General features: G+C 32.0%; 2 protein-coding genes across 2 annotated transcripts; one reads left to right on the plus strand and one right to left on the minus strand.

Moving 5' to 3' along the window:
• Positions 1-1,606: 1,606 nt before the first annotated feature.
• LOC131841686 (surfeit locus protein 1) lies at positions 1,607-4,981 on the minus strand. The gene is made up of 5 exons (XM_059190003.1): positions 4,667-4,981; positions 4,320-4,441; positions 3,582-3,776; positions 2,969-3,142; positions 1,607-2,172 (listed from the first exon to the last, which is right to left on the minus strand). The coding sequence occupies exons 1-5, from the start codon at positions 4,859-4,861 to the stop codon at positions 1,956-1,958; spliced, it is 903 nt and encodes a 300-aa protein (XP_059045986.1). The 5' UTR covers positions 4,862-4,981; the 3' UTR covers positions 1,607-1,955.
• Positions 4,982-9,838: 4,857 nt separating this feature from the next.
• Positions 9,839-20,059, plus strand: LOC131841377 (uncharacterized). Its single transcript, XM_059189695.1, has 8 exons — positions 9,839-9,905; positions 13,018-13,132; positions 14,885-15,055; positions 15,683-15,980; positions 16,649-16,849; positions 17,493-17,658; positions 18,306-18,433; positions 19,930-20,059. The coding sequence occupies exons 1-8, from the start codon at positions 9,882-9,884 to the stop codon at positions 20,048-20,050; spliced, it is 1,224 nt and encodes a 407-aa protein (XP_059045678.1). The 5' UTR covers positions 9,839-9,881; the 3' UTR covers positions 20,051-20,059.
• Positions 20,060-21,746: the final 1,687 nt, after the last annotated feature.

Raw genomic sequence — 21,746 nt, forward strand, 5'->3', positions numbered from 1 at the left:
GAATCTTTTAGACCGATTTAAAATATATTTTGCATGGTAGTCCTTACATCCCCTGACAACATTATAAGGTTCTATGTTCTTGCAATATAATTGAGGTTTCGTATCTTAAAATTGTAGTAGTATCAATAAAAATTTGAATCTTGCTATTTGTTATTTAGTAATCGTGTCGGTCGAGTTCACTACGGAGGTTAAAAATGTTAAACGAAGTAATAACAAATATCACACTGTCGAAGTCGAGGGCATAAGCTAGTACTTATATAATTTAAATTTGTAATTAAAAAATAAATCATTTTACTTTACACAATGTATAATTATAATCGTACTCTATACCATTACATAATAGAATTTTATTGTCTATTCTAAAATAAATCCTGTGCCCAATTCTGTGTGGCCTATATTCGAATATTTTTAATTATTGACTTATATTTCTGTGATATTTATGATTCGCATCTGTCCTTGACTTATCATTTATATATTATATTATATCGACGATTTGGAAACTTGAATTTTAAATAATAATTACAACTTTATACCATACAATATAAATTTAAAATATAACAATTATACAATCAGAAGAAAATTTTATAGCTTTATAGCGTAATTATTGACCTCGCCTATTCTCTGTTTATTTACTATGGTGTTTGTTATGTCCAATTACATCAAAGAAAATTGATATTTATCTTATTTGTAATTTCCAAATCATCGATTTCATTTATAATGAACAATTTTGTAAATCTATATTAGTTGAGTTATGCTCTCAATTAATAATTATATGGAATTGTAACCGTTTAATTTTTATTAACTATAATATAACTTTAACCAATCACTACAGATCTCAATTAAAACTTGTTGTTTTATTTACACAGTGGTTCTCCAGAAACACGACGCTTACCTTTTAGTATACCAGCCACCTACCTACCTGAGGAAAGGGTTTGATTGTAATGGGTGTTAGTATAGTTTTGCCTAATTGTTATGCATTGCTAACACTCCATACAGGGGGGAAAGTTTGTTTGGATTGTTAATATCGTGGCTTGACCCCACTGCTAGCAATGTACAATGTCAGGTTGACGTCCACGTGGTTTCCCCTAGAAACCATCTTGAGAGATTCCTGGTAACCCCTAGAAACCCTCTTGAGAAATTCCTGGCAGATTTGCCCGATTGGTTGATTGACCTGATATTCATCCTATGATCCTCCACTAATGCCCCGCCAGCCTAAATCAAAGGAAGCCTAAAGATTCCTCTGAAAGCCATCGTGATTAAAATACGACGAATGTGCAAAGATTGATTAACTGGCTTGAGTAGAGGAAGTCTGCGTACATGAAAATCAATAGCGTGGTTTATAAATAAGCGAAGAAACAAGAAAATAAAAGCCACTTTATACTGTTTATGATCCTCAATAATTAATTCTTTATTGCACACATTTAACAAATGTATATTATTAATGCATAACTATTATTTCTACTCTTAATCCAAAGCGTTTATTTGCTCAAAACATAGAAATGTTCTATTATTTTCAACTCTGAATCACAACATACAATAAATTACATTCTTAGAAATGACTTGTAGAATTTAACATTCTTGTCTACAAAGAAATATAATTATAACATAGATAAAACTGAAAATGAACTAGTAACAAATTATCACTGTTCTGCACTCCATTTCCGCTGAGTACAGCTTTTAGTTGTTTTTTGTAAAATAAGTTAGATATATAGTGATATTAAAATATATAAAGTACACCTTTTCAAATTGCTGCGTTGGCATATGTTAAAATGATTTAAGGGATGCGCCAAACAGTACCGGCCATCTTTCTAAAATCTAATCGACTAAAATTCATCGTATAGGTTATAATAATGAAACCTACTACAATTAGGAGTGTAATATTTTTGAACAAGAGCTACTATTATTTAAAATGCATTATAAATTACATTTTTACGTCTTATGGATATGACAGTACGTTATAACAATGGTAACTTCCTGATGAAATAGCGATGCCACATGAAGGCTGTTAATCCACTAAGTGAATACCAAGTGACAATGTATGATAAATGTTCATTTCTTAAATTAACTCTAGTTTGGTTAGGAATTGGCCAGCCTGATGGGGGATCCAGCACGCCGCGAGCATCCAACCACACTGGCGAACATCCAATATGATTACCCATTTGTTCTAAATCTCTGAAAACAAAACACTATATTACATATATTATTGTATTTTAGATAAAAAAGGATAACAATTAATTGGGTACAAACATTTATAATATTCCTGAACAACTCACATAGCGTAAACTAATTCCAAGGTAAGCAAGGTGTTATGGGTATTAGAAACCTACCTGATATAAATATTTAGATACATTTATTTTGTAAATTCAAATATAATATACACAGAAAAAATCATATACATACAATAATACTCACTAATACAAATGTACCTACTGTGCGAGGAATCGAACCCGCGACCATCTGAAGTACTGGGGTGTGATATACCGTTAAACCACAGAGGCCATCAAAGTTTTTAAGTGATAGTATATTCAAGTCATCCTTTAACGATAATTGCAGTAAGTGTGATAAGTGAATTACAATAATAGACAGTTTGCCACTAAACATTAATTAATTTTTATCAAACTGAGCTACTACCGAAGTTTCCAGTTTAATTGTTTACAGTAGTAATACATTTAATGTAATTTAATAGATGTAAAATACCAGACTTCAACGACCTGGCATAAGCTGGAATATCTAAGGCTGGTTTCTCAACGAAGAATCACTTCTCACGTCATTTTACATGATCAATAAATCTGTTTATAGCCTGGAAGACCGATTGTATAATTAAAAGGAAAAAAATGTATTGTACATTTACTTTGAATAATGACAAACATTCCTCTAAATTATACTTAATTTTAATGATTAAAAAAAGTATAATAATAAAACCTAAGTTCATCACTTAGATACTAAAAAAAATATTACAAAGGCATACCTAGTGTACCAAGCATTTTTCTGTGGATTATTTTTGGGCATGAATGGTGGTCGCTTTTCAGTTAATCTTACAACACCAACGATTTCCACAGGCCCTTTGACAAATGACGAAAGCCGCTTCTCCCTGGGCTTCTGGCTTTGGGGAATCCATCCCCGATTAATTAATATTATTTCCCTAAATGATAAGACTTAAATGAGAATATATCTGAATAATAAAGATATTTAAGAAAAATTTATATCTGTATTTCTAAAAAAAATTTAACGACTAATCAAATCAAAACAAAAACAAATTAATTCCTGTAGAGTTACGAATATAAAATTTTTGATATTAATGTTTCTCCCCGCCATCCTCCATCCCATACCATTCAGTATATAAATTCTAATTCTTATTGTTTACATTGAGTACTAATGCATTTTAGAACAACAAAATCAATAATATTTTAATTAAAAATTAGAATAAGATGACAGTTTATATATGCATTACCTAATAACTCTAAAACAGTGCATGACTCTAAACTTATATTACATATGTTACATTATATAGGTTATATTTAAATTATAAAGGATATCATGATTGATCATCACTATGTATACTTTAAATAAAGATTACTTACCCATTTTCTTGTAATTTAAATGGTGTTATAACTAGCCAACCCTGGTTCTTTTTAGGGTCAGAAAGTAGTGAATTAGATGGTGAATGTGCATCATTTTCAATTAATGCCCGAGGTCCTATACAAAATTCTTTATCATGTAAAAATTCACCTTGCACCTTTACTGGCATATACTCCATTTCTTGTAATTTTTCAAAACTGTAAAACAATTGAATATTCAGTGTCCTAGAAAGATGTTAAACTAAAAGTGAGAAAATATTAGATCAGTAAATTTCAGATGACTATTATTTACAGAAGTAATGTGTAAAATTAATTTAATATCAATAATAAGACAGTCGTCAGAAGCTGTATGTATAAAATGCAAATATCTTAAATTACATAACATATTTTTTACGCAATTTCTAAATAGTTGTTGAAGCCTCCTTTTAAGCATAAAAAAGCCCATGTCAGGAGGCTCCATTCATCCATAGAATTGATACCTTGTATCAACTTTGTGTCACATTTGTGGCCTTGTGTATACAAAATGAGAGGGTTCTTAATAAGGTTGTATTTTTTATTACCCTAGAACTCCTGTAATTTATTACTTGTCAGGTTAGCATTTTATAGTTCTTTTTTAACTTTAATGTATTTAATTAACAATAATATCCATTAGCATTAGTATCGTAGACATTTGCAATCATCACAAAAAATAATTTTGTTATTTACAAAATATAAAACTATTTTATAAATAATAGAACTTACTCTAAAGGAATATTGTTTGGACTAGCATTGGTTTTTGCTTGCATAATATCTATTAGTTCTAACTTCCACCGCAAACGGTACACCTGCCAGCAACCCAAGCCCAAGGAAGTCACTGGAATCATCTGAAATGTTTTATTTTTTAATTATTGTTAAATATTAATTAATGTAATTACAAATTATACTGTAAAATAAATTAACATCAAGTTTTTATTTTTATAAAAAAAAATATTATTAGTAATTAATAAGTATAAGTATATATTGTTGTTGTTAATATAAAATTACCATTAATAATAAATGTTTGTATTTGTTTGTGTGTTAAATAAAATTAATCAATGTTCTTAGCATACCAATAGTATCCATTTCAAAACTTCAACAGACTCTTTTTTCTTTTTCAGTCTTTGAGACCTCAGCAAATTAGCTACATCGTTATTTGATTTCCTCACTTTCTGTAGAAATATATTCTTCGGACTGTTGTTACTAAAAACGTGTAGTAACCCAAAATTGTGGGTCATTTTACATAAATTCCTAAGCATAACCGACATTTTAGATAGAATGTAATTTTCAAAATTAAAATAATTTATATTAAAAAAGTAACATATAGTTTTAAATTAAATATTCATACAACAGTCATCAACAAGAAAAACATTACAGAAATACAAATGAGTGAGATAGATTCATAGACTACAGACATTACAGATATAGATATATCAGACAGGTACAGGAGTGGAGAACTTTGACAGTAATGTCATTCCGTGGATTAGTCCAAAAATATCTCAGAATGAGAACTACCATAGTATACAGATTATATATTAACTAAACTCTGTATATTTATATTTATCTCATTTTTACTTATCGAGGTACTAACGAGTTATAAGAGATCGTAGATATAAATGTCAAAAATATCAACGGCGGAATTACTTCGTTTACATTATCATGAAGTACGAAACAATTCACAGCATTGGAAAATTTCTTCTTGTTTAATATACGAAAAGTACTATCGTCTTATTTATCAACTTATTAAAATATGATCATGTAGGTATATACAAATCCTTTTTGTTCGAGTATTTTAATACGACTTATCAAGGTAACTTTTGACCCAAAAGAATCTTCCAGCTAATTTTCTTTCCTTTATAGCTCTTTGCAACTCTGCATATTGTCTTATACTGCACAGTCGCCAGTTTATGTGGTGGATAATATTGTATGTATTATTATGTAATATTATATTATCTGTGGTATTATGTTTGTATGTCGGTTCTTTATGTGCAGAAAGCTATTGCATCTACTCTATAACTATGTAAAATAAATCGATGCAAAGAAGAGTAAAATAAAATCATATATTTTTCTTATGTAAAAAAATTAACAACTCAAATTTATGCAACACTTTTTAAAGGTAAAAAAAGTGCTTTTTAAGTGGCCAGCAATATACTATGAAGTCCACTACACTGTAGCTACTTTGTCCTAAGTATGGCTATTCAAAGAGGCAATGCTGCCAGTGTCTTATGTACACAGCCTCGATGTCCCTTGCCTTGAGGTGTCGTGTTTGGATTACAATGACTGTTTTTTGACATAAAGTCTTACTTATATTTCGATTTAGTATTAAAATATGTGTTCGATTAAATTACAGGAATCATTAAACATGTTCATATAGTGTCATCATTACAAAACAGTTATGATAATTTTAACAAATGGATCAGCATGGAAACCATAACAAAATCTTAATAATGTATGATAATAGCCAAACTCTATAATTGATTATCATTAAATTAATATGAATTCGCATAGACAGCATTATTACCGCGCGGTGACCACTGACCTCACACCGCACACCACATGTATCATTTTACTAATAAACAATAAATACTCACAACGGGACGTATCTTTTATATAATCATCCCCGTTTATCATTAACATTATCATTATTATTTTATCACTATCAACCGGTTGTAGAGCTCATCCCCTACAATTGATATGTAATCTAATTGATTAGCTAGATTGACTGAGTCGTCAGGACACAACTATAAGGTTATAGAATTTTAATATATAGAATGCACCTAGTTACTTGCACCGAACGAGTCATTTTTTAAGACTTAAGTACGCTAATGTGGGCGCGTGGGCTATCCTCCTCCATTGGTAACCGATATGGTTGATTACCAATGGAGGAGGATAGTAAAATAAATCCAAGGATTACAATTAGTATTTTTTTTTAATTGATGTTCATTGAAAGCCCGCCTACGCTATATATTCTGCCATAATGCCTACTACATGTAGAGGGATGGGTTGTTAGTAATGTGGACTAATAGCTCCATTGCCAGTATTGCTCGTATTTATATTATTATATTATTACATTTCTTATGAATTTGTCACGATGCGCTAACTGACCTGACCTCGTTCTCCTCTTATTATTCTCTACTGGTGCCCCGCCAGCGCAAACCGTTAGTACCGGGAGATGCACAATTCAAATTCAAATTAAAAATATCTTTATTCATGTAGGTCTATTACAGCCTCAGTTCGGAATGATTTCCGAGATGAGAAGAACTGAAAAGAAACTCAGCACGTTTTTTTTTAATGATGTAAATATTTACAATTATACCATTTTATTTAAATTTAAATTTGGGAGAATAGAGTGACCACCAGCATATGCTATATAAAAAAAAATCAAAAAATCTAATCAGTGTTCGCAATCTGAAGCAGACCAGCACCCACAAGCAGCACCCTTTCACGAGTATGACGGATGAGCTAGCCATCATTGCACTCAACCATATTAGAGGGAGCACATCGATCCGGCCCACCACGCCGCCACAAGTTTGAACTTTATAGCGAGCATGACTGTTTCAAGTTACTCCACTACGTCATTTATATTATTTACAGCATAAACTGTACAAATCACAGTTTTCACCCATTACAATATTTAATTTACATTATTTAAATTACAATATGTAATTAAATGTAATTAAAAAAGTAACTAGATGGTAACCGCGACTTCTCCTGGTTTTTTTTTATGATTCTTTATATATGTAGATGGATATTGTGGTTATCAGAAACATCCATGAAAAGTTTTATATATCAAGTGGAGGTATTGATGCGGACATCATGCGGTCCTACTATAAAATTATAACTGCAGACCTTATAGTATAAAACAAAATAGTCGCTGTTGTCTGTTCGCTTTTATATTTTAAATTAAGCAACAGATTTGAATGCAGTTTTAGCAATAGATAGAGAGATTCAAAAGGAATTTTATATGTAGATCTAATGCATGAGTCTTGTAGTACAGAACAAACAGAGAAAATCAAAGATTTTTAATGCATCCATGCGAAGCCAGGACAGGTGCCTGATTTGTATATAAAATTTTCACACTTTTTTAGCAGGTTTAGAATATTCATTTTTTTTAAAGCGAGTCATAGTTTATTTAATACATTTTATTGTGAAGATACATAGGTATGCTGAGAATAAAAGTATATCTCTAATCAGTAATAAATTTATGTAGGTATATATGTACCTAGAATGAAATGATATCTATACTATAACAATAGTTGATTGATTACATTCAGGTGTAACTACAGGTGTTTCGACATATTATTGGATTAAAATGTAATGTGGCTTATGCGTTGGCACTTAGCAGACACGTAGTCGAATGTAGATATATGTATTTACACTATTTAACGGACTTCGCGATGTAACCATACGATGATAATAATTAATGTGTTACATTTTGTTATCGATAAGAAAATATCGATTTATATATTATCATTTGAAACTGCATTAAGCTATTAATGTATCCATACAACGTAATACAGCAATAATACACATTTGTCTACAAATATATTAAAATATTAATACAGTTTGACACATTGACATAAAAATATGACCACTGTTAGTTACATCATGATAGTAGGTACAACTGTACAATATTTGTTTTACAGCGGCAAAACGCGTTTAATGTCGATTAGAGACGTAAAGTAGGCCATCCTGTGCTATATTTTATTACTTATCGTTTATTATTTCATCTGTCTATTTCTTGTTAAATTGTGTTGAAATAATAACTTAACTATTAACGCAGTTTTCTCTTAAACTTTATATTACATCGATAAGATAAGAATGAATAAAAATGGCTCAAACGGAGCAGAATTGGGTAAACTGGGAAGAGCGAGGTAGATAAAATGGAATGGGTCATGAAATCCTGTCCGACCCAAAAGGGGCCTGTAACTGCTGGTCACACGCCTTATGAAATTGAAAAGTAAAGATAATAATATATATTTATTCAAGAAAATAAAAGTATTATAATTTAATATGCACAATTATGACAGTACTCACTTACCCCAAATACAAGCAATTTTTTAAAATATGACAACATAGTTGACCTTACTAATAGCGTAGCAGATAAATGAATTTAAAAATAAACAAGACTACTGAGTTCAAGGTCATCACCGGTCAAAGCGCTTAAAAATTGACGAGCGCGGCAAGACTCATGACGCTGGCAATGTGATTATTGTCGCATTGCTTTGAGACTGTTGTTTCATAATATTGTCTTCATAACACCCGAACATCTGCCTCCGAGCACCCTGCATATTCCAATGCATGAATATTTACCATATTCCTGCATTGAAATATGGGAAAGCCCTCAACAGTCTGCGTACCCAGGTGGGCCGCTGCAGTACAACTTGCTAAAATAGGTAACGCTACCCAGGAGGCTTTCGACTGCGGGGCTCTGTTTCAAAACATGTTCCATCTCCTGTCATACTCTTTGAACCCAGTGTTTTGCACTAAGGAAGACAAGACGACCGATTGTGCCGTTGGATTTGCTAAGTTCTGGTCTAAACATATTTAGGTTAACTATTAACATGAAATGAAGTACTGACTACTAATAAGACTGTCTGATGATTATACGAATATTAAAAAAAACATTAATACGCATCGCGCTACGTTACGTTGCCCCATTGATGCATGATAATTTCCCTATTTTATTTTTATCTAATTTTTTCCGGGGTAATTAACATTTAGTAATTCAGTGTTGACATATAAATCTCTCTCCTTTATGCAAAATACATATCTAATAATAACTAATCAATCTAAACGTATCGAACAGTACTTTAGTAACAGCTTGTATACCTACTTACAACATAATTTAATACATGACCAATTCATGTATTAAATTATGGTCATAATTAGAGGGAGGGGGGAAGGATTTATTAGTAATGTGTACTGATGACTGTATTACTAGTAAAGTATCATATCAGGTTGACCTGAAAGTCGGCTTAGAAAAACCATCGTGAATTACTGGTGAATTTACCACGATAACTTACCTGACCAGAACGATAGGATGAGCATGACTCATCATTGTATCATCACCTCCACGGTGCCCCTCCAGCGTAAACCATTAGTGTAGGCAGGTGAACTACCATAATGGTGTAAAAAACAAGAATTTACTAAATGTTTCTCAAAATGTATGGCAACTATTCTGTACAAAACTATCGATATGAACTGATGTCTATTATTGTCGATGCATCACTAGTGGCCCGTGAGTTGATTTCATTTGGGCGATAAGCAGCACAGCAACAGGTCGACATGTCTGCAGCCGCAGGAGTTACGGTCTGTTCCTTATTAATATTTTTATGTATAATTATTGAGTTCTACTCATCTATATTTTATGTTAATCAGATGAATATTTGGCAAAATATTTAAACTATTTTTATTTAATAGAAAATGAGTAACATATTGTTATATCTGATATTCTAATCTTATGTCTATGCGAAGGTAGCTACGCGACATTTTTTTTTTATATTATGGCGATAAGTACTTTCATTTATTTACCGTTTATGTACATCTAATTGGTTGGGCTCTGTTTATAATTTATTAGTATATATATAAATAATTCGTTCCATATGGATAGGTATCGGCGGCAACTTACCTAGCAGCCTGGAACAAAATTATAATCAATTTTTAGTTGCTGGTATGTTGTGCGTAGTTATAATTCATATTACTATTTTTTTTTTATGTATGCAGCAATATCTACACATATAAATAAAATTGGAGTGTCTATTTTTATATTGAAATAACCGTTTTTTCCTACATGCATATGAATATAAATACGATACATACACCAAAACAGCATTTTTTATAATTTTTGTTTGTCTGTCTGTTTGTTCCGGCTAATCTCTGAAATGGCTGAAACCGATTTTGACGGGACTCTTCACGCACTTGCACGCGGACGAATTCGCGGGAACAACTAGTAACAAATATAAGTTAACTAGCTGTACCCACGACTTCGTCCGCGCAAAATAGTGACTTTGACCAAATAATGAAAAAGATATTTAATGACCTAATCCAATAATCCTTTTTGCTTCAAAACACGTCCATACATAACTAACATACATATTTAAAAATGTCAATATTTCCATATAAACATTTAACTCTCCTTTAAATTCTTTACAACACATTTTCTTTATTTATATTTAATCGTCAGCCTAAAAATCAGTTGCAAGCTTTGAAAATGGCAATATATCCATACAACCTTGCACCTACCCTTTCAATCCCCTTACAAGCCTTTTCCACATAAAAGTACCCTATATCCATTCTCAGGGTGTAGATTATGTGATCCAAATTTCATTTAAATCGGTTCAGTAGTTTTGGCGTGTAAGCGAGATCGAGAGTGACGTATGTAATAAATAAATCCAAAAAAGCCAATGAAATTTCAGGTTCATCATTCTAGCTTAAAAAGTCATGAATTTACATAAAACTTAGATCCCCTATTTTATTTTACACCCTTAAGGGTAAAATTATTACAAACTTTGCATGTCATATTTATTCATATTTAATCACCAACCTAAAATATAAGTTTTAGCTTCTAGTTTTAAAAATAACGATTCTTACGTACAACATTGCATGTACCCTTTCAACCCCTTACAACCCTTCTATCGCATTCAAAAGTAGCCTATGTCCTTTCTCAGGGTCTAGACTAACTGTGTACCAAATTTCATTTAAATCGGTTCAGTAGTTTTGGCGTGTAAGTGAGACTGACAGACAGACAGAGTTACTTTCACAGTTATAATATTAGTAAGGTATTTAATAAACTAACTCAAAAAGCCATTAAAAAAGTATCATCATTCTAACTTCAATAATGTCGAATTTACATAAAAACCTTCTACCCCTATTTTATTTTACCCCCTTAAGGGTATTTTTTTACAAACTTTGAATGTCATATTCGTTTATATTTAATCAACAGCCTAAAAAATAAGTTTCAAACTTCTGGCTTCAAAAATGTCGAATTTACATAAAAACTTTCATCCCCTATTTTATTTTACCCCCTTAAGGGTAATATTCTTCCAAATTTTGATGGTCTATTTATTTATATTTAATCAACAGACTCAAAAATAAGCTTCACGCTTTTGGCTTCAAACATGACGAATTTACATAAAAACTCTCACCCCCTATTTTATTTTACACCCCTAATGGTAAAATTTTTACAAATTTACTTAAAATGTCATATTTATTTATATTTAATCAATAGCCTCAAAAATAAGTTTCAAGCTTCAAAAATGACGATTCTTCTATACAATCTTTTATTCAACCAATTTCAACCCCTTACAACCCTATTTTAGCATTAAAAAGCCTATGTCCTTTCTCAGGGTTTAGACTAACTATGTACCAAATTTCATTTAAATCCGTTCAGTAGTTTTGGCGTGAAAGCGAGGCAGGCAGACAGACAGAGTTACTTTCGCATTTATAATATTATAGTAAGGAAGTAAGGATATATGACCTTGAATATATCACACGGAGCGTTTTTTTATATGATTAATCTTTTGCTGCAGTGATGGTTTAGTTTAGTCATTAAAACTGTCTCTGTTTGATGTTTGAAGAATAATGTAAAAATATACTCGATGGTAAAATAGGACTACCTATATTAAATCAGTTACAACACTAATACCTCATTCTGCTAATGATGCGAAGTTATACCTAATAGTTATTTACCGCAATTATTTAAGAAATTTGTTTTATTCATTAAATTTGGCAAAGAAATCTAACCATGAAATTTGCCCTTTAACATTTTATCATTAAATTTGCTCTCTTAACAATCAAACCTTATAGAATATGAGGCATGGCCCCACGTTGTGATACACTGCTATACAACGTCCACCTGGATCGATACATCGACATCTAAGGGGACCTTGGTGGCATAACAGTTTAGTACACCGACTTATTTTCCAACGAACCCTGATGGTTCGATATTCACTTACTGCAGTGCCTATGATTTTCTTTAATATCCATGGTTATACGTGTATGTTGTTATTGGTACTTATATTAAAACAATTAGGCGTATCTATCAATTATCTGGTACCTGTAATAGATCAGGACTGTATTTTTGGCACCAAATGCAATCAAAACGCTGTATTGAATATTATTTGTTACTATTATTATTAATCGGTATCCAATAGCAGTAGTTATTACCGTGTCTTAAATCTCATGTCTTTCACCTAAAATTGGTTCCTAATTTATGGCGATTCTCTACGTTGCAGCCGTTTTATTCCTTTGAATACCGTTATTGAATTATAATATAACTTGATATTTATCATATAACGCAAATTATGTCGGTAACATTTCTCAAGTCACTACGTCACAACTGTCACAAGTGACCACATCAATCCTATGTAGCTACTTCTGTCTAATATTTTTGATTTGTAAACCTTTTTGTTCTGTTCGGTAGTGGTGGCAGTGGTTGGTGCATATCAACGATATAAAACAGCTATGGGCGGCGCAACCGACGTACCTCATTTCTCAGGCCGTCTATATATTAGCTGGTTTAATCACACTTCTCCACGGTAAGATCTAAAAGTTATTACTCTAAGTAATTCTTATATAATCAACAATACAGTCGTGAGTAGTATTGTGGATGTTATACGATAACATGATGTCCTTAGTGCTGTTCATGTGTATATGCGTATTACAATTACATAAAATGCATCTTTATTATAGACGCGAAATAGGTAAACTGCCAATTTCGTGAAAATAATCAAAATATGAGTTCAAGCAGCGCGATCTCTTGTTCATTTTTAGTATAAAATTTCAAAATATGTTTCCTCATTTTCAATTTGTGTCTTTAAAGTGTAAAGTTTGTTTAAAAACCTTGGTTTTGGTCGGAGACTATATGGTTATGCAGATGGCAAACAAACATACATATAACTCTCTTAACATCTTAGTTATCCAGAAATGCTATATCTGCATTTCTGGACAACACAAATTTTTTTAACGTACAAATAAAAACATCGTATTTAGAACAAGGCGGGTTTGCGTTTACATTATGAATTTATTTATGACAGGCGTATGGGGGAAGCATATTTTGACCCGTATTTACCATATTCAGTGTTTGTAAAATGTCAATAATACAAATGTAACTAAAGTCTGTATAGGATATATAAGAAAATTATCATCAGTAACAGTAAAATTCTAACAATTATGTTTCGGGTTACATTACGCTTGTAAAATCACAAGCGTAATGTAACCCGCAACATAATTGTTAGAATTTTGTCTCTGCGCGGCAATCTCAGAAACTAATTGTGTCTGGTTTTCACTAATATTATTGTAATAATCAGAATATGAAACTATTTGGTTAAAATTTACAAACAGAGAAGTTGTTAGGGTACGAGGACGCTGGTTCATAATAAATTGATTATTAACTTCACTCTAAATTTCTCGACCAAATGTTACTAATGTTTACTAACTTAGTAATCGCAGACATCTAGTAGCAACTATATTTTATGTTTTCGTTACGCGATATATGTAACAATTCCGCACGGGTTTCAATTACATACTCGAACCTATTTCTTTCGCAATCGATTAGCGTTTCGTCCTGTGTATGCTGATTTTGTAACTGTTGAAGATTTTTAATGATACATTAAAACATAATCATTCAAATTTAATATGTTAATCCAACGTAACAATAAAGTTAATACGTGGTGGGCCGGGACTGTGGTGCTAGCTCTAATATGGTTGAGTGGTAAAGAGAGAGGTAAAAGAGAATTGTAAGTAATGTGGTTATCAATCCATCAATCAATCAGGTTGAACTACATGCGTATTTGACACAATGAGCTAACTGATCTGACTTCATGCTCATCGTATCATAGTCCACTAGTCTCCCGCCAATGTGAACCGTTAACGCAGGCGGGTGCACCATTCCATAGTTATCCAATAAAGAAAAACTGGCAGTGAAATGATGTCTGGCTCATCCGTTATACTAATACATAAAATGCAATAACATATGCCCGTGGTCACTATACTCTCCCTAATTGAATTTAAAAATGAATTTATATCTTTGGTTTCAAGCATATTTGAAAGGAATAAGAGCTGTGTTTCCTGTCAGATTCACATGCGCCGTCAGTTCGGAGAGCTTTCAAGCTAAAAAATAGCTTGAAAGCTCTCCGAACTGACGGCGTATGTGACACATCCTAAAAGTCTTTAATAAATCTACATGAATAACGATATTTTGATTTCATTTCATTATTGATAAGACACCTTAGGTTGCGTCATTACCTATGTGTTCAATGAATAATTATGTTTTCTCTTTCCTGATAAAGCTTTCAGAAAAGGAGGTAGATGGCCGTATTTCTGGTTGGCGACCGTGCTACATGGTCAATACGCAGATAATTTTTGGCACTTTGTTGTGCCCGAGTATGATAATTTCTGGCATTCGCAAACACCCATCATATTCCTGGGGGCTCGAACTCCACTTCATATAATATTGTTGTGTAAGTATCACTATCCTAAGAATATCCTTCAATTCTTGTCCCTGACGGGTCTAGGTAGCGAACTCTGAAAAGGGCGAGCACAATAGATCTATGTAGGTCGCAGTGCTACAGGTGCTACACATCTGACAATAGCCCAAACAACCCAATAAAAAAAAAAAAAGTATCACTATTGTAAATACTCAACCAAATACACAATAATTACTATAAAATTTACTGTTTATAACCAAACAACCATGTAGTTAATATAAGTTTAAGAACAAAATTTTGCAGATCATATTTTTTCTCTCGCATTGATTGTTAGTTCTAAAGAGTAATATCATGATATCGTTACACTGACCATAAGGATCCTAGTAAGATTACCGGGTATTAATTATATCATCAGTCATACACTAACATGAGGTTTCTAGCTCAGGCCAATTAAACAATATATGTACCTACTATACTATCTATCTACTAGACTGCTAAGTAATCACGGTAGGGAAAAAATATTTTTGTATTAATATTTTTTCCCTTGACGTTCACAAGCGACTAAAATGTTTCACATGAGTAATATCGTGATTTTTGATTTGATTTAATGAATTTAAATAATCATCCCTTAATTTAATGTTTGTTAATCACAATTTACAGACCCAGCGTTCATATACCACGCTGCGTATGCCGTATCGAAATTGAATCTACCTAGATACGCAGAGCCTTTTGCCGTCGGCTTGGTGACCGTCCTCATCGATATACCCTATGACATCGTGGCCGTTAAGTTCGTGCATTGGACCTGGCACGATACGGACCCAAACATCTTCGACCGTCACTATTGGGTGCCATGGAACTCGTACTACTTCCACGCGACTTTCGCAGCCAGTTTGTTCTTCTTCTTTAATGTTAGCAGACGATGGCTTGCACCTAAAGTAGCGCAGTGGGAATCGGCTGGGTTAGTATATCTCTTATTCTTGTCTTATTGTTGAAGGAATTAATTAGTTTGACGGCTTCATAAACCAGTGCTAAATGGTTTACTGCGTCACTTCCGATGGTTACGAGTTCGATTCCTCGCACAATGTAAATGTTTGTGTACATAAGTATGATTGTTTGTTATGTTCTGGAAAAGTGTATTATAGATATATTTACAAAAAATGAATTTAATACTTTTTTTTGTAATCCTGTTATGGATTACTTGTTAAAAATGCAATAATAACTATTAAAATGCCGTAACTAATAACAGTATTCGTAACGTAACTAATATACATAATGATCTATAATATAATCCGTTATAAAGTGGATTAGTAGTAGTAGTAGTAGGACAAGTAGACAATAATATAGATCTAAATAACGAATCGTGACATTTTGCTGATAAAATGTTTATGAACTAACGATTAATTTAGTTTATATCGGTTTTCTTCCATCACTAGAAACTTATGTAGGTATACATATGTTTAAATATGCAAACAAAATTTACAAAACAAACACTAAGTCGTCCGGAATGATAATGCATGATTGGTGTTCATGACACATGATGTTCTTCATCTATATAGGCTACGATTACCTAAGTCCTGAAGGTTGGCCCTGCCTATGTTAAACTGTTTAACCTTTTTCTGTTTTTAGGAAATCGGTGGAGTGGAAGTCTCTGGCGGTCGCTACCCTGTTGGGTATGCCAGGCGGCGTGCTGATGTTCATACCAATCTACCATCCATTGCACGATGTGTTCGGTATTCATTCGGAAGTCACATTTTTCCTCCTCTTCTCTATATTTACCGTGATCATCTTGCACGGCTTGCTATCTGATAGAGAGAAGACTAAAACAAGGTGAGTCGTTATAATTGTATAGTTGTGATTATTAAAGACAGCTATGTTAATTTAATAAAACATAGTCCAAATACTGAGTACATACCTATTCCTTTATTAAACAATATTTTACAAAAATGAACAGTATCCTGTTTATTTATTGTATTAAGTAAGCTTTTCGCAACTTTATGTTTAAGCAACTTACCTCCTAATTTACAATCTTATTGAAACACTTCATACGTCTCACCACAATTATAATTGAAATTAAAATAAATAACTTTTTTATTATATTTATAGATGCCCTATGTCTATCATCCCGCCACTTAGAATTCATTACTGAAAAAACTCTTTCAGTAAATGCTGAGGTTTTAATGCTGAAAACAGTATTTTGTATATGTATTTTATTTTAGTTCAACAGTAAAAATTATAATTTTGTGAAAAACAGTATAATGCTGTTTAAAACAGTATAGTTGGCAACCCTACGTATAAGGGTACCACGACTTCACATTATGACGGTCATATATTACGGATATACCTAGATCATAGATACCACTCCTTCGGTACCATCAGTTCGTCTTCCAGTTAAATTAACATTCCACTTAGGTACATAAAAAAATCAGCGCAAGATGACAAGTAATAATATAAATTGTTTAATCTTCTCCAGATTAAGTACGACCGATTACATCCTTATTCTGCAACTGGTTGTCCATTATGCTATCTACTGGGTGTTCGTAGTTTTCTTCCACCCCGAGAGGGAATGGTCACTTGGATTACACGAGCCTGTAGGGCCTTGCAATGAAGTCGCCACACTCACTACACCGTTTGGTCAAGTAAGTAGTGCTGTAGCTACTTGTCTAGAGCCATGTCTCCTTTTTATTTACATAACTAATATATACTAATTACCCGCCTCCTGTAGAATAAAAAAAAAGTATAAACTATACCTATACAATTTATATTGTCAATAAATACTATATACTGTGTCGTAATAAGTATCCATAACACCTGTTATTATAAATTCGAAAGCGTGCCCGTCGGTCGGTTTGATACTTTTAATTTTATTAACACCCCTTGAGCCGTTACTGCTAAACGGCTGAGCGGATTTTAATAAAATTAAAAATGACGACAGATTGTATTCCAAGGACGAACATTAGCTATTTTTATCTCAAAAAGCAGACGAAGTCGCATGTTACAATTAGTATGAAAATAATTACTATTATAATTTATAGTAACGTAATTTACTTATTATATTCACCCTCTCCTTTTGATCTGACCTGTTTAACTGTATTGCTGATGCTAGATTGCTAGATTTAATTTAAAATTTAAAGTAGGTAACTGATAATGTCACTCTCATTGTCTCATTTCGATAAATTCATGAGGTATCTACCTATATGTTATTGACTTTGCTAATTATGTATTAAATGATATGTATAAATTGTATAAGCTGGTGATTACCTAAATAAATAATGATTTCATCCAGACTCTGCTGAAGCGCAAGTACTTCTGTCCGGAAAATTACGACGAGGGTTACTTCAACTTCCATTGCGTTGGCGGACAGAAACCAGCTAACGGCCTCAGCTGGTACGTCGTGTGCGGAACTCCATTCGCGTGAGTATACTATTATATCCCTATTTAAAAATAGGGGTTGATATATGATGATTAGAGCGTGCAAAAATTAGAGTTGTGTGTATTTTTTAATGCAACATTAAAAATAAACAAAAAAAAAATTCGTATATGAAAAATAGATATTAGCTGATTCTCAGACCTACTGATTATGCTTAAAAATTTCATAAAAATCGAGCAAGCCGTTTCGGAGGAATATGGTAACTAATATTGTGACACGAGAATTTTATACGTAAGATGTACATAGATGTGAGGACTTTTTATGACGTCCACGTCAACTAGCAACTTACTTCAATTCAATAATTAAGTAATTACAGTAACATTTTTTAAGTTATCTTTTCTTTTGACACCATATATAACGTACCGATATATTATTTAATCTGTTATGTACCAGAAAACTGTAGGTATAGTACCTACAGTTTTCCATTTTAAGTACTATTCGCTGATCGTACGATGTTTACACACATTAATTTACTAAAAAGACAATAAATTAGTAAATATGAATAAATAAATACCTACTCACAACATAACGTATCTTTTATTTAATCATGCCCGTATATCACAACATTATAATCGTAATTAAATAATAATCGTAAAAAAGGTAACTAGATAATCGTAAATAAATTGTAATTAAAAGAATATTGAATTTAATAGGTTAAGTTTTATAGTATATTTCCGAATATTTATATTTTCAATACAAATTTAAATTAAAAGTGATATTGGATACATATTTAATATCGCTTTACATTTATTTTTGCGTAAGATCCCAATCTTATTGTGTTATTCAATCAGAGCAGTAGGTAGTTACATTATCCATTCTAATACAAAATGACCTTGATTTAAAATTAGGTTGAGCTAAAATTGTACTGCGTGCTTTAAACTGTCTCTTTCCTTCCTTAATTGAGATATGTGAATAATTAGGAGAATATATACAAAATAAGTTAACAACGCAATGACTTTTCGATATTGTTGGATCGATCCGTATTCAGAGTTATATGATATTAGACTTAATTGGTTAGTCTTTTAGTAGGTTAATAGCTTAAACGTCTAGAGCTGAAACCCCTTATGAAAGGGCTAGTTTTATTTGTTAATTTTTTCGGATATCCAATGCTGTTGACCACAGCTGGCCCTTACAGCTTTACTGGACGATGAGACGGATTGTGTTGTCATAGTTACCTTTATACGTAACACAAATAAACATTTTGTTTGCCTACGTACCTACGCTATTTTGCAAGTTATTTGTGTTTCATGCATGTAAGAGAAAAAGAACGACAAAGCGTACTAGCAATACGTCTGTTTTAAATTAATAACAGGAATGATATTTTATAAAGGTTTTTAATACTCAGCTTATATTATATACCTGTATTAAACCAAGAGTAACCATTCTAACCTCTGTCTCACAGCATAATAACATACAAATTAAACTTAGTTATAATAATAGTGTCAAACTTATAATAATCTGATATCTATTTTAATTGCAGAAACCGAGCTGAGTACATAACTGTCCTTTCAACAATCCTGGTAGTGGCGTTTGGAGTGTTTTATGGACTCTACTTCAAGACGCAACCAGTGCCGTCAAATAAGAAAATTAAAACCAAATAATAATAAAAGAAGGTAGTGGCTAAATAAATTTAATAAAAGATACTGAAATTTTTTGTTACAATTATTTTTTATTTTATTCATGTTGTTTTAAACGATTTACATTGCCTCTCTGATTTGATTTTAGAGACGTATGTATACCGTTTTACCTGCTTATTCAAAAAAGGTTAAACAAGAAAAGGAATGAGTAGGTTTTTTTATTTAGTATTTAGGAGCTTTGTATGATTGTTTGTATCATGAATCTTTTTAATACATTACTATTTTTGTCAGTTTTGCTACATAATAATGTTAGTTTTATTTTTTCTAAACCAACAACTATCTCTAATGAATCCTTATTAAAATATTTTAAGTAAATCATGAAAATCAAGAGAAGTTAGTATATAGTACCTAGTCGTACTTAGCAGTGCTACTCACTGTTTATACCATGTTATTCATACTGATTCGACCAAGTGATTAACGTGGTGATAATAATGATAATAACAAAACTGTTCGAAATACTCAGTTATTACCGCATACATTGTAAGTTATACTATAGATAAGATATAGAACATAGTTATACCTACTTAATCTACATACAGTCGACTCAGTATTCTCGAAGTAATAAATGATAAATTTCTTAATTTTTTATCTTAGGTTATCTTATTTGGTATTGGTCATTGTGAGTGCGGACAATGTTTGCAAGGATACGAACCCCAGACCTCTGGTCTTAATACATACATAGTTATTACAAGTATATTCCTTGTTTCGAAAAACAACGATGAGAATGTTAATGTATTCACAACCTTATTACACTTATTATTTAAAGTGTATAGTTATATAAGTATGTTATATTCTGTCATTTTTTATAGTAGACATATATTTGAATTTATATGAAATTATATGTGTGATAACATCAGTGCTATTTTTTGTTCGCGTCTTAATATATTCGTCATTAATCTCTCTCAAATAAAGTCCTTCGAATACCGTATTATTTGCCATTAACTATGAAACGAGAATAAGACACAACAATGTACGCGAACAAGGTATCCTAGTGAGATAGGTTCAGGGTCATATGGCCGTCGCGGGTGAACGTAATCGTCGTCATTCATCTGAATTAGGCCCCACTAGATGAAGCCCCATTGTCATCCCCTGGCTACCCTGAATCTGCTACGCCTAGTCAGAATTAGCGCCGAACGCACAAATATTAGTCCCAGTTCTAGATCGCCAAGATCTCTTCAGTCATCGTCCACATTTAGGGCACGTAGTTTTACTGCAGAGGAACAGTTGCCTTGCTTGAATTGAAACAGCTTGCCATCCATTACAGTGTAACAATGTACATGTCAAATTAACATTAATTTAATTTGTTAAAAAAGGCTCAACGAAATTAAATAATTAAAAACCCATTTTATTAGCACAATATTATTTAATCACTTCCAATGATATGTTCGTTCCAACATACAATCACAATAACATCCCTTACCGGCTAAATCACTACACATAATATTTAGTGCCAATATTTTTATACCTTGGGTACTGATTAATAGACATCAATGACAATAAGTCAGTAGTCATACATATAATTGTAGGAATACATATAGGGCGTAATATAGGTGCCCACTGACTTCATACAACGTGTAATAGAAACAGTATAACAATCCGCCGATGGTATTCAAAAATAAATAAAGATAGCTCTAAAGTTGAACACAGTCCTTTAGACAAA

This window comes from Achroia grisella, unplaced genomic scaffold, assembly GCF_030625045.1.
Source record: "Achroia grisella isolate CSIRO2021 unplaced genomic scaffold, CSIRO_AGI_Agris_v1 utg1064, whole genome shotgun sequence".
Taxonomy (NCBI): Eukaryota; Metazoa; Arthropoda; class Insecta; order Lepidoptera; family Pyralidae; genus Achroia; species Achroia grisella.